The sequence below is a fragment of the Muscardinus avellanarius genome (genome assembly GCF_963383645.1).
Source record: "Muscardinus avellanarius genome assembly, chromosome: 6".
NCBI lineage: Eukaryota > Metazoa > Chordata > Mammalia > Rodentia > Gliridae > Muscardinus > Muscardinus avellanarius.
The window spans coordinates 105,202,019-105,215,563 of NC_137791.1; the positions used below are offsets into that span (position 1 = coordinate 105,202,019).

The 13,545-nt window shown below is 45.6% G+C and overlaps 1 protein-coding gene across 2 annotated transcripts in view; it reads left to right on the plus strand.

Moving 5' to 3' along the window:
- The window catches only part of APBB2 (amyloid beta precursor protein binding family B member 2), a gene marked incomplete at both ends in the record, with an annotated part of 204,645 nt that overhangs the window by 99,974 nt on the left and 91,126 nt on the right, over positions 1 to 13,545 (plus strand). For both annotated transcript variants that reach the window (XM_080697864.1, XM_080697865.1), the window contains 3 exons: positions 8,902 to 8,964; positions 9,364 to 9,449; positions 9,537 to 9,597. In XM_080697864.1, the coding sequence (XP_080553990.1) occupies positions 8,902 to 8,964; positions 9,364 to 9,449; positions 9,537 to 9,597 (210 nt within the window). The remainder of the gene's footprint in view (positions 1 to 8,901; positions 8,965 to 9,363; positions 9,450 to 9,536; positions 9,598 to 13,545) is intronic.

Genomic DNA, 13,545 nt, shown 5'->3' on the forward strand with positions numbered 1-13,545 from the left:
TGCAATTACCGTGGATCTTATTAGCTTTGGGTTTGTTCACTAGCGTGGAGAAGATGTCTGCGAGAATAACCCTTGAGAGCCCTTAAATGTTTAATTTCTATTTTTAAAAAGATCTGTTTATTTAGTAGAAGTGACATTGTTTTAGAAATAATTAGCAGCATAAATTTCTGCTGTCCCTAAGGAAGAAATCTGGATGTTTAAACAAAGAATTCAGGCACTAAAAATTCCATAGTGGTATTTATTAATATAAAGATTCCTGCAGCAAAACTTTGTGAATTCTGATAACAGAATATTCAAGAGAATAATAATTGGGAAAAGTCACAATTGATGAAGACCTTTTAATTTATTTATTTTTTTAATTTATTTTTGAGGCAAGTAGTTTGGTTCACAATGCCCGGGCATTTCTACCTCCTTCTGATGGTAGTCTTTTGTTCTTTGGACATGCCCACTTTCTTTTGGTTTGAGGACATGAAGCGCATTTGAATTCATCTCTTACTTGCAGAGCTAGTAGACAACATCTACTAGTAGGCAGCCTCTCATTTCTAACTCTTTTGACCGTTGACCCGTTCTTCTCGGGGAGGTGATAACACTATAATCTAATCTAATCGCATTCCTGCTGTTTTGGGGCTTCAGCATCTCATATTTTTCAGCCCAGGATCTAGGTCTCCATCTTTAAAGTGATGGGTTGGAGTGAATCATGCCCTCATTGGTAGATGAGGTCTTGGTTGGCTTAGGCTTCAGTACCACTGAGCCACACAGAATTATCACTAAATGGTTTTGATAACTCTTATTGTAGCATAACATTTCTGCCATTTCAATGGTCCATTTCCATTTGGTGATGCATCCTTCTTGGGTCTGATGTGCTAGGGGACAACGGTGAATCAATACACAGCCGCAGCCCTCAAGAAGCCTGGTGCAAAGGGGGGTCCTTTTCCTGTCCCCATCCAAATTCATCCTGAGTTTCCACCACCACAGGAGGGTTCTTCCCCAAAGCAGAGCCCACAAAGACCCACATCTGACCTCACTAAGAACAAATGTGCCGCCTCCTTCCTCATGGCTTCTCTGTTCAGATCTTTCTCCATTCCAGGGCTTCAGCCCCCTATCACAAGCCTTTAATCATGTTCACCAACAAAGTTCCCTACAATCATAGACTGCTAGGGTAGGGAGGGGTCATCTGGTATCAGCATCCATATGTTACAGATGGGGAAACTGAGAAGCAGGGAGGTCAGAGGTCAGGGCCAGCAGTGATGCTGGGTCTGGAAGTGAGGGTCCCTAAATCCTTCTGAATCTTTGCTGGGATTTCTTCTCACTCAGCATCCCTGACTTTGAGGTTTCAGCCTGCTCTGTTTTGCCATTGTCGCTGAGGTGAGGGAAGTGAACTAATTTGGGGATACAGTTCCTGTTTAGGAGTCTGTGTTCTCTGTAATTGAAAGAAATGAAATCCTGTTAATGCAAAGGCGTGGGGTGGTAAGGTCGAAGCAGGGCAGTTCGAGGTTGCATGGCTTGGATGTTACTTCTTTGCTTAGTACAGCAGACTTGGTTTTCATGCTTTTGGCAAGAAGTTTAGGGAAGAGCTGGGCCTGGTGACACAGATCTGTAATCCTAGTACTTGGGAGGCTAAGACTTGGGAGGCTAAGACGGAACGCTTAAGTTGCTAAGGTAGCTTTGTGACCTGCCTTAGCAACTTAGTGAGACCCTGTTTCCAAATAAGAAATTAGAAAAACAGGTCTGGGGGTATAGCCTGGAGGTAGAAGGCTCCCTCAGTTGCATTCCCATATCCCCAGTACATAAGTAAGTAAGTAAGTAAATAAATACATGCATACAAAATAAAATGAAAATGGCTGGGGGTATAGCTCAGAGGTAGAATAGTTCTGGGTTTAATCCCCAGTACAAAACAGTAAATAAATAAGTAAGCAAGCCTGAGGAAGAACGCAGTGCAGGCAGGCAACTGAGCTGAGGTGAAACTTCCAGGTAGCAGAGCTCCTCACCAGTCCCTGGGCCTCCTGGGGCTGCTCCTGCCTGTGCCCCGCCTCTCTAGGCCTGCTCCCGACCCTCCAGCTCAGAAGGGCTCGCCCCTCTTCTTCCTCTCTTGCAGATCAATATATTCTACACATCCTCATCTCCCATTCCTTTTAAAGATTTGTTGGGTCTGGGGATATAGGTCAATGGTAGAGTGCTTGCCTGGCATACAATACACAGGGTCCTGGATTCCACCTAGGGACGGACAGACAGGCAGACAGACAGATACACACACACACACACACACACACACACACACACACACACACACACCATGGTGTCTTCATAAATATCATTTCATCTGATCACATGACTCTGAAGGCATGGAAGGCAGCTGTTGTGCGTCCCTGAGGCTCGGGGGTGGAGTAGCCTTGCAGCTGGCCTTAGAGCAGGGTGCAGCCAGTCCCCCCGACTCCAGACCCGGCGTTTCTCTCCGGCGCTCTGTGAATTTCCACCATCTCTTGGTTTCACTCCTTTTCTCTGCTGCTCACGGTGCCCTTGCATCAACAAGGTCTCATCCCTCCACAGAAGTGTGTTAACAGATGGTTATTTTTAGAGGTTCTGAGACAGAGTGACTCATACCCAGCCCTTTAATAGACTGACAGGCTGGATGCATTCTTCAGCTCAAACTTTCGATTGCTTATTTCATCCCCCTTTTCCTGCCTGTACACAAGGCCATTCATTCAGTCAAAGAACCAAGCAGATTTAATAAGAGGCAGTAAATTAAAACAGCAGAAGCAAAGAAAGGGATGAGCAGGTAGGGGAAGGAGGAGGGAGAGGGCGGGGGAAAGATCCAGCCGCCGCTTACCCAGGATGTGAAGACAGTGCTGTTAAGTCTCGAGCCCGAGAGTGCTCAGATGCCCGAGCGCCAGGTAATGCCTCGTCTCATTACACCCCACAAAGCACTTGGCACGTGGTCCTCTGGCTGTCATTTGACAACACTACAATGCAGAGGCAAAGGAGCCCACCTGAGATCACCCAGAAAGCACGTGGCTCCATCTTGATCTCAGGTCTGCTTCACCCCCACTTCCACCCCAAGATTCCCAGAATAGATCAGGAAGCTTGGGAACTCTTACATCTCTTTATTGTACTCCAGAGAAAGGCTGTATTGCATTAAAATACCTTCTAGAGAATGACTTTCCTTAATAAATAACATCCCAAGTGCTAATGACAGTTTGAAGGGAAACGATTATTTTTCTAACACCATTTCTTTGATCCTTACACAGAATCTATTCCAACAAATTTTGAAATGTGAGAGAAATCAAGTTGTGAAGGGAGGGAAGGAACTTGTAATGTGTCACTTTCAAAAGGCACATTTTATGTAGCTTTTTCTTGAGCTCGCTTTGTGGGGGGAGAATCGGAATCAAATAAGTGCCAAATCTGTTGACTTCCTAAAAGTTGAGGACGGAAGCTTCCTCGCAGTTTGAAATTTTTACACGTCACATTCCAAAGTTCACTTGGGAAGTGTTAAGCGCAGCGGATAATGTTTCCACCGCACATGCCAGCCGTGTTTTTGAAAGTTTATAAACTGTCCAGGAAGCGTTTGCTGCTGAAATTGGCACGCGGTGTGCTTCTCTATCTCAAGCAGAGATTTGTTCCTGATTACCTCCCAAATTACTTAGGTGTCGAATCTGGGAGAGACAAGAGCCACACAAAATGGCTTTATGAATAGCCATTGGCCCGTGGCCAAGTCTGACTCACAGATCTTTTTGAGTGAAGGTGTTGCGGGTTCCCCATGAAGGCAGTGTGAGAAGGCCGATCTGAAGCGAGAGTGGACATGTCCTTTCTCAGAACTGTGATGTGGTCACAAGTCGCTCTGCACCTGCTGAAGCACTCCTGGCCTCTGGGTGCTCTGAACAGCTAACTCCCCAGGAGGGGCAAAATATATCTTCCTGGATCCTGTGCACTTCCACACACACTCAGAAAAAGATGATGGCGGCCAAAGGCCTTTTGCCATCATTTGACTGAACCTGACACATCCATCGAGTAATCATGACACATGGGAGCTGGGAAGAACCTTGGAGAAGGGAACCTCTCCCACCTGTGAGCTGAGGACGGCGCCAGGAGGATTTCCAGGCACAGACACCGTGCCGGCTTCAGCCCATCCCAGGCAGTGGAGGCAAATGCTCTGCAAGTGGGGCCTTTCCAGCAGGGTGTGTGCTGACTTTAACAGCCAGCCCCCTAGGCAACCAAGTGTCCCGATTTTTATTTATGTGTCACTTCCTCTTAAATTCTTCGGCCTCACCGCGGCGTCTCCCAGGAGCTATTGCTCTTACCCCTCTGCTTTGAGAGCCCTTGATTCCATCCCATCCTTCCAAGACTTGTCACTCAGAGCCAAGCAGTCTCCCTCCAGGAAGCTCTTTGGGGTTGGGACCCGGTGCCCTCATCTTGCATCGCCAGCCCTGGCTTAGTTCCTGGCACATGGCGAAGTTCCTTAGATGTGTGCTGCGCAAGGGAGGAACCCCACCTCAGAGCTGGGTTAGGGGGTTCGCTGTGTGGCAGAGCCAGCACAGGCACCTGGAGTCTCCCACCCCTCTGGAGTACGTGGTGCTGCGGCTCCCAGGGACTAATTTAACTGCAGGAGCTTTTGCCAGTCTGTTTACTAGTTTGTTCTTTTAAACTCTTTTGAGTCATTTTGTATGACATATGCTATACAGGAGTGTACCCATCTTACCCCAGGTGAGATGATTTAAAGACCCCTTAGTGACTGCCTGAAATCGTGGGTAAACCAAACCCCAGATATGCTATCATTACTGCAACAGCCGATCTGATAACCAGGACAGCTCTGCTAGTAACAGGTAGAGAGTGGGTACAGCGTGGACATGCTGGACAAACGGGCGTTTCTTGTTCCCCATGAGGGATGGAGCAGGATGGCAGCACATTTCCTTATGCTAGTCAGAAAAACACAATTTAAAACCTAAGAACTATTCCTTTCTGTGTTTTGCTATTTAATATTTTGGGACCACGGTTGACTACCGATAATTGGAACCACAAACAGCAAAACCATGGGTAAAGGAGCACCGCTGCACTTTCCTAAGAGTGTTGCAGCCGCCAAAGAACACAGAGTATTTTATATTGAAGGGAAACACGTGCACCATGACTGTGTAGATCGATCGCTTATTAATGCTCGCTGGCCTATTTCTTGGAATTCCAGAATTCCACGTCTTCCGCCTCTCCATCAAGACCACACGCAGACTGTAAAGTGTAATGCGAACACCTCATAATCACCAAATTCCCCTGCACAGAAAGAGAGTGAGAATGAGGAAACTGCTATTTCCAGGGCAACCAGTCCCTCTTCTTACGGGACTGGGATTGATGTTCTTACGGGACTCTGTCCGCACCCTGATGGATGGTCTTCTTAGCCCTGGGGACCCAGGCCACAGAACAAATGAGAGCAGAGTTAGGATTTGGACCCTGCCCTTGCCCCAGCACGTGCTAGCTTCAGAATGTGAGCAGTGCACGTGCTGACAGGATGGCAGCTTCAGCCAGAGCATCACTCAGAAGGTACCAGTGGGGGTGCCGCCCAGGGAGGATGCTCTCTCCACTGCTGCCTTTTCCCCCAGCACCCCATCTTCTTACCTGAAGCATATTGGTCCACCTGCCTTTTTCTCTGTTGCTGCTTTCTCTTTGTCTCTTTCTGTTCCTCCCACCTTTTTCTTTCCCATCCCTACTACCTTGAATATAGGCAGGCTGAGGTGGCTCCAGATCTTGCTCTCCAGCATCTCTTTGGGAGTGTCCCTGTTATTGTAAGCCTTCCCGGGTTCACTGTAGAGTCTCTTTGTTTATTTAAATCTCTAAAAGGTGATTGTTGGAAGGTTGCCTTTGGCTTGTGTTTCATATAGTCCTGGATTTCATATAGAGCTGGATTCATATAGTCCTAGAGCTATAATCAGCTTTGACTTTACAGAGACCCCTGTGTCCAGAGAGTGAATATATAAAACACATTAAAAATTAAAAAAAAAAAAAACCAACGCCAGGCGTGGTGGCGCACACTTGTCATCCCCGCGCTTGGGAGGCGGAGACAGGAGGATCGTGCAGGTTCGAAGCCAGTCACGCTGGCTTAAGAGAACCTGTTTTCAAATAAAAATATAAAATATGCCTGGGAGTGTAGCCTGGAGTAGAAGGGCTTCCAGAAACCCCAGGGCCACACAAAACAAAACACACATACAGACCTGTTTATTAATCACTGCGGTCTTGTTTTAGAAAATAGTCTTTTTTGTGTGTGTGTGGTACTGGGGTTCCTGGAAGCCCTTCTACCTCCGGGCTATACTCCCAGACCTATTTTTACATTTTTATTTGGAAACAGGGTCTCCTAAGCCAGCGCGCGCGGCTGGCTTCGAACCTGCGTGATCCTCCTGTCTCCGCCTCCCAAGCGCGGGGATTACAAGCGTGTGCCACCACGCCCGGCAAGAAAATAGTCTTTTTTCCCCACCCTTTTCAGCACTAACACATAGCCCCTCTTGAATAATTTCTGAGTTCAGATTTTTTTTTCAGACACCCCTCCTTTTCTTTTAGATTTCTCAACAAAGACATAGTTACTCGAGTCTCCCTAACTCATCATCTGATGCCTTTTTTAAAAGTTCAGCTTAAATGAAAAGCAAACATAATTTACCCGTCAACAGGATGATAACCTGATTTCTATTTTCAAAAGCAATTCTAGTCCAGGTGTGGTGGCACATACCTGTAACCCCGGTACTTAAAAGGATGAGAAAGGATTGCAGGTTTGAGGACAGCCTCAGCAACTAGTGAGGCTCTCAGCGACTTAGAGAGACCTTGTTTTCAAACAAAAAATAAAATAGGGTTGGGGGCATGTTTTGAAAGTAGAATTTTCCTGGGGTCAATCTCCAGCACCACAAAATAATAAAATATAAATTTATAAAAAGCAATGATAAGCTGGCATGGTGGCATGTTGCTTGTAATCCCAGTACTTGGGAGGCGGAGACAGGAAGATTCACGGCCAGCCTCAGCTACCTAAGTGAGGCCCTCTGCATCTTAGTAAGCCCCTGTTTCAAAAGAATAAAAATAGGTCTGGAAATGTAGCTCAGAAGTAGAATGTCCCTGGGTTCACTCTCTAGAGCCAGAAAAAAAAAAGAAAGACAATTATAACTTGAAACTATATTTTGTACTTGGTATTTTTGGTTCTTATCATGAGTCCTTATTACAGTTGCCACAATATGACTGAACTTTTTAGTCACTAGCCCCTCTGAAAATATGGGCAAAATTGGGCATTTTTCCCCAGGAAAATAAATAAGCACAGGACCCCACACCCATCTTAGGTGGGCTACAGCTCCACTGAGCTCTCCTAAGTTAATTTTCTCTTCTGTGAAGGCCAAACACTTCTTTGGGGGAGGGACAGTGGTACGAGACAGAGTAACATCCCTGGCCTTTCATTCCAAGAGAAATTATTTTTAAGAGTAAGCACAAAGCCAGGTGTGGTGGCACATACCTGTAATCCCAGTACTTGGGAGGCTGAGATAGGAGGATCACAGATTCAAAGCCAGCCTCAGCAACTGGGCAAGGCCCTCAGCAATTTATTGAGACCTTGTTTTAAAGCCAAAAATAAAGTGCTGTGTGTGTGGTTCAGAGGTAGAATGCCCCAGAGTTCACACCAAAAAAAAAAAAAAAAAAAAGGTATAGCAATCTAAGTTCTATTTTGAACACCAAAGCCAGGTGCCTCCCCCCCCCCCCAAAAAAAAAGCCAAGGGATACCCAGACACCATCTGTGGAGTCCTTCTAAGGGATCTGAGTTGAAATCCTTTGCCTTTACCAAGTCCTGCAGAGGTAAATAAACGCATCTTGCCACGTACTAGATGTTGGAACATTTAAGCTTAAGTTCATCTGCTCCCGGCGGTCTTAAAAACTGTATTGATGTCATGAGTGAAAAGCAATGGGTTGATATTCACTCTCATTTTCAAAGAACTTCTATTGAGAAGTGACTTAGGTGAAAAGATTCCACTGTTCATTTCTTATTCAAGGAAAAGAGATTTGCCTGACAAATCGGTAGAGCCGAGTCACAAGACCGCCCTTCCATTTGACTAGTTTCATTTATTTCTGCAAATCTTAGCTGAAAAATATTTAGATATTCCCTTGACAGAGGAGAAAGAAAAGCCATTTCCTGGCTGTCTGAGGCAGGCGGGCAGAAGGAGCTGTTTAGATGCAGAGATGTATTGCAAGGGTTTTCCCGACAAGGCAGGGCTCCGTGCCTTGGACTGTAATTATACTTAGGAAATCTTTTCTTTCCCAGATATTAATCTGTGAAGAGGCTTGTGTGGTCAGGAAGTAGAGCCTCTTATGAATTAGTGGAATTTACATTAGATTCTTCAGTACTATTTTTGGTTAGGCAAAATAAATTTCATCCGGATATTGATGTCAGTCTGTGCTCCTTACTAACCCTCCCCTCTCCTTCGTTGTCCATTTTTTTGTTTGTTTGTTTAAGTAACAGTAACTTGACCCTCAGATTTTTTTTTTTTTACTTATTTATTTTTGCCCTTCACCTCCCAGTTTCCAAAGCAGCCTGTTGTCATCCCTATTTTTTTTTTTTTCCTACTACCAGAAAACAGGTCTGTTTGGTCAATAGAGAAGGGAAAGGTTCCTATGGAATTAGGCATGCTAGGGATTTAATGCTTGGAGATCACATTTAGAAAATAACTTCATTGTTTGTTTTGGTAAGTAAAGCGCCATCTCCCTTCCTACCCACCCTAGTGATAATCTAGTCTCAGAATGAACTAACCAGTTGCTGTTAGAGTTAATTTGTTTCCTAATCCATTCTGTGAATATCAATGCTAACAACAGTGTCTTGTGTTTTTTTTTTCTTTTTCTTTTCTTTTCTTTTTTTCTTTAAATCAATGTGCTTTTCTCCTGTGTGAATAATTGTATGTCTAGAAACAGCCATGGAGTGATTTTGCTGTTCTGAATGGGGGAAAGATTAATAGTGACATTTGGAAGGCAAGTATATTGTCAGATTTTTAGATCGTTTCATTTTTTTTCCTTTGTGCATGGCTGTGGCTGTGTATTTTTCTTCTTTGTGAATTCAGTGCGTTCTGCAGGGATGGAGTGAAGGGGCTTCTTGCTAGGGTCGTGCAGCTCATGGTCTCGTTGCTTACTTTTGATGTCTCCCATTGTGAATGACTTCAAGCTGATTGCCCCAGGTTCCCTGTTGTCTTGAGAGAACAGGCGCTTATGCACAGAGCCCAGAGCCGGCCACCCTTGCATGCCCTTCTCTGCCTAAGCTCATGCACACACTCTGTCTGCCTCTGCCCGGGGCCTTTTCTCCCCTTTGATATGGGAGGCAGTGTAAGGAACCCCTCCCCCATCATACATTAACAGGAATCTACTTTCCTCTAGGATTTGCACGCAGCCACAGTTAACCCAGACCCCAGCTTAAAAGAGTTCGAAGGAGCGACACTACGCTATGCATCTTTGAAACTCAGGTAGGACATCGGAAAGGTGTGCTGACGTGTGTGACTTTTGCCACCAGCCTTGCAGTGGAATTCTGAAGTTTCTGTTTTTCTTTCTAGAAATGCCCCTCATGCAGACGATGATGATTCTTGTAGTATCAACAGTGACCCAGAAGCCAAGGTTTGTAAGAAACAAGCTTTCTGCCACCATCACACACCAAAAAAAAAAAAAAAAGACTTTGGAGAGTGGCTCTGTTTCTATAAACCATCAACACAGAGCTACATAATAAGTAATTATTTGTTGATTCGCTTTTTTATTCTCCTGGACACTTTAAAAAAATCCTTAGGCCAAGTTAGATTGGGAGTATTTCTATAACTTCAGTGCTTTGCACAAAGTAATAATTAAAATGGCTGTTCAAATAGGGGGCTTCTGAAGCTTTTCAAGGCACCTCCACATCCTCCTTCAGAGCATTGGGAGAAATGCTGAGCAGGCAGGATGGAGACCCTTCATGTCCTCCTCTGCAGACACAGAATGGAATGGCTGTGCCCTCTGGCCATGAACAAGGGTTTGGGGCACCGTTTCATAATACACAGTCCGATTTTGCTTCCGGACTTCTAGTTGATTATCACGGGGGCTACTGCAGCCCCTCCCGTGGGGTTTAATGCTGCATAATTGCTATCTTCAAGTTTTTAATAATTTCATTTGAATTTGTATTTTATAATTGCAGTCCAGTGGGACAGTGGTGCATGCACCAGGCTTCTGTGCCATCTGGCCACCTCCCTTTCCCCTTGGCACCCCAGACCTTGCTAGGCCTCCCCATCTCTACCCCGTCAGTGAGTCCTCTGTCACTGCAGTGTATCCAGCAGACAAGCCCGGGAATGATCCTCTTTCCTGCCCCCAATTCAGGCGCCTGGTGTGTCTGGCACGATGTTGCAGTGCCGTGGACCGCCTGTCTGTCATGGGTTAGGGTGATGGGCCTCTGCGCAAGGATTTCTGTCTCAGTCTCTGCACCCTCGCCAGCACACGGTGCATCTCTCCAACAGCTGGTGATAGAGGAAACCCAGAAGCCAATGGTCTGTGTGTGGGCAGGGCCCTGACCATCGTGGGGGTTTGCACGCACTCTGCAAATGTCTGTGTGCCCGAGGGAGTGTGACATTAAGTGCAAAAGCAGAAACAAAGCAGCAGGTCACAAGAGAGAGCGAGTGCAGAAGAAAGGAAAGCGCTTGATGTTTCTTTACCTTTCATCCCATTTTTTCTGCTTCTAAAGAAGGAGCCCTGTGTTTTCTTTCAATATTTTTTATTTTTATTTATACATTCTGCAGCTGGTCCTCATGACTAACCACTCAGAAGTGCCACCATGCCCTCTTCTTGCTCCTCTTCCCCTTTCCTCCCTGCCATCTCCTTTGCCACAGAGAGAGAGGAGAGAGAGGAATCCCCCCAGATCCTTTATGTATTTTCAATCCCAAGGGAAATCTGTGTCTAGAAATAAAGTAGCAAATAGATTCCCTTGGGGGCAGGTAACTGGAACACCGCACAGATGGAAAACCTGGACTCCTTTGCCAGCTTTGGCTGCCACCTCTCACCTGCCTCTATAAGGGTCTCAGGGCCCCCAGGGCCGTGCTGCTGCTCCTAGTGAACCCGGCTTCATGCCAGGCACACCCCGACAGGCGATGGCCACCCCAGAGCCAGTGGTGTTTCAGATAAGTCCTTGGGCTGCTGCTAACAAACTGGCTTTTATAAGATGAATCGTATGGCAAGGAACGGATGTCGTAAAGCAGGGAAGCAGGCGGTGAATAATTTGCTCTCCTACCAGGTGTTGTACAAGGGCTGTCAGCGGGGGCTGGAGGAGGTGGGTGAGAAGCAGGTCTGTGAGGCCGTGGAGGGCTGGGGCAGCGTTGTCTCTGGAGCCAGGGGGTGCAATTGGCAAGAGAAGGCAGGAGGGTAGTACATGCAGTGGAGGTAGAATTGGAGATGGGAATAGGAGAACTGGCTAAATGACACCTAAGCCCTTTCCCCCAGGTTGTACGGCTCACTGGATCTGCCACCTTTCTATTAGTGTGTCTACTCCAGTATCTGATATGGATTTGTTCATGTTGATAAGGAAGCTCAGCCTCTTCATTAGTGGCTGAAGCTGTGCTTAGTTTTAAGCAAAACAAAGTGTTTTATATTACTGATATCCTACTTTCATAAAACATCTGAGAAGACTTACAGAAACAAGAAAAGGAAATAAGGAGAAAAATGAAAAAAATGCACAGCCTTTCAGATCATAGGATTTGCATAGTTACTAAAGTGACCTGTAGATTTTCTTTCTTAATTGGGGCAAGGAGGGATGGGCGGTTCCTGGTGATTACAAAGGGTCCCAGACTTAAGATTGTTTACTGTTTTCAACTTAATGGTAATGTGAAAGCGATAGGTTTTCCAAAGGGCACATACCTCAAGCTTTAAACCGTGATCTCTTCCCAGGTTAGTGAGATGCAGTGTGATGCTCTCCCACCATGCTGGGCAGCACAAGTCACAGCCCCCACTCAGGCCTGAGATCAAAAGCTGTATTAGTTAGCTTTTTCATCACCGTGACCAAAATATCTGACAAGAACAGCTTAAAGGAGGAAAGGTTTATTTGGCTCTGGGTCTCAGAGGACCAGTCCATGGTCGACAGCCTCCAGGGCAGACATCATGGCTCAGGGCATGGTGGAAGAAAGGTGCTCAGCTCACGGCAGCTAGGAAGGGAATTGGAGGAGGACAAGGGACAGATGTAGTCCCCAAGGCCATGCCTCTAGTGACCCTCTTCCTTCTAGTCACACCCTGCTTTCCTACAGTTACTGCCCAGTGAATACATTCAGATTATTAACCTATCATTGGGTTTCTCTAACACCAATGAGATCAGGGCCCTCGTGATTCCGTTATCTCATTGCCACCTTGCCTAACACATGAGGTCTTGGGTGCATTCTGGGTTCAAAACATCACACAAGGGAAGCAACCCATCCTCCGCAGTGGACCGTGTTGCTAAGCTGTGATGTTGGGTAAGGCAGGTGTATCCAGTGCCTTCTCAACTTCATATTTCAAACTTCTCAAAGTGATATTTTGAACTTAAAACATGCTTATCAAGATGTAAGCCCATTATAAGTCAAGGGGCATCTTTATTAAATTTGAGGACTCCTGGGAGTGAATGGCATGAATCCCTGGAAGGGCAAATTCAAATTTTAAACAGGACTTTTGTATATTTGCACTTGCTTCTAACTACCCCCTGCCACCCAGGATCCTGAAGGCCCCCTCTGTTATAGAAAGTCGAAAGTCATGGTCAGTGTTGGGGACTACACGCATGTTAGCAGAGAAAAGGGGTTCAGGGCCTACTTGATGTGAGTCATACTGTGCATTATGCATTGAACAAAACCTTCCACTTCATTATGGGATGTGAAGGTTTTCCTCATGCTTCACAAGGAAAAAAAAAACACACTTGTACTAATGATACTAATGGTTCTTTATTGAGTGCTAACTTTTTGCTAGACATGCTTCTAAAGGCATTCTATTGGCTCATCCTCACATAAAATGCAAAGGGATAAGTAACATAATTACCTCCATAATACAGATGGGAATCCTGAGGAAATGGAATACTTAGCAAGTCCTAGAGCCAGGTTCCAGGCTTCATGAATCCATGATTGTTGGCTACAGAGATCACTAGTTGACTAAAAGAAAATTCTCACATGGAAAAGCCTAGCACGGTGGTACACACCTGTGATCCCAGTACTTGAGAGGTTGAGCCAGGAGGATCACAGGTTTGAGGCCAACATCAGCAACTCAGACTCTATTTCAAAAAATAAACAAAAATAAGCCAGGCATGATGGAGCACGCTTGTAATCCCAGTGCTTGGAGGCTGAGACAGGAGGATTGCAGGTTTGCAGCCAGCCTCAGCATCTTAAGTGAGGCTCTCAGTAGCCTAGTGAGATCCTGTTTAAAAATTAAAAAGATAGTAAAATAGGATTGAGAGTGTAGCTCAGAGGTAGAATACCCCTGGATTCAATCATACTGTGGTTGAATCCTGTACCACAAAATTTTAAAAAAGAAAGAAAAATAAATAAATATAAAAGGAACCGGGTGTGGTGGTGCACACTTGTAATCCCAGTACCTGAG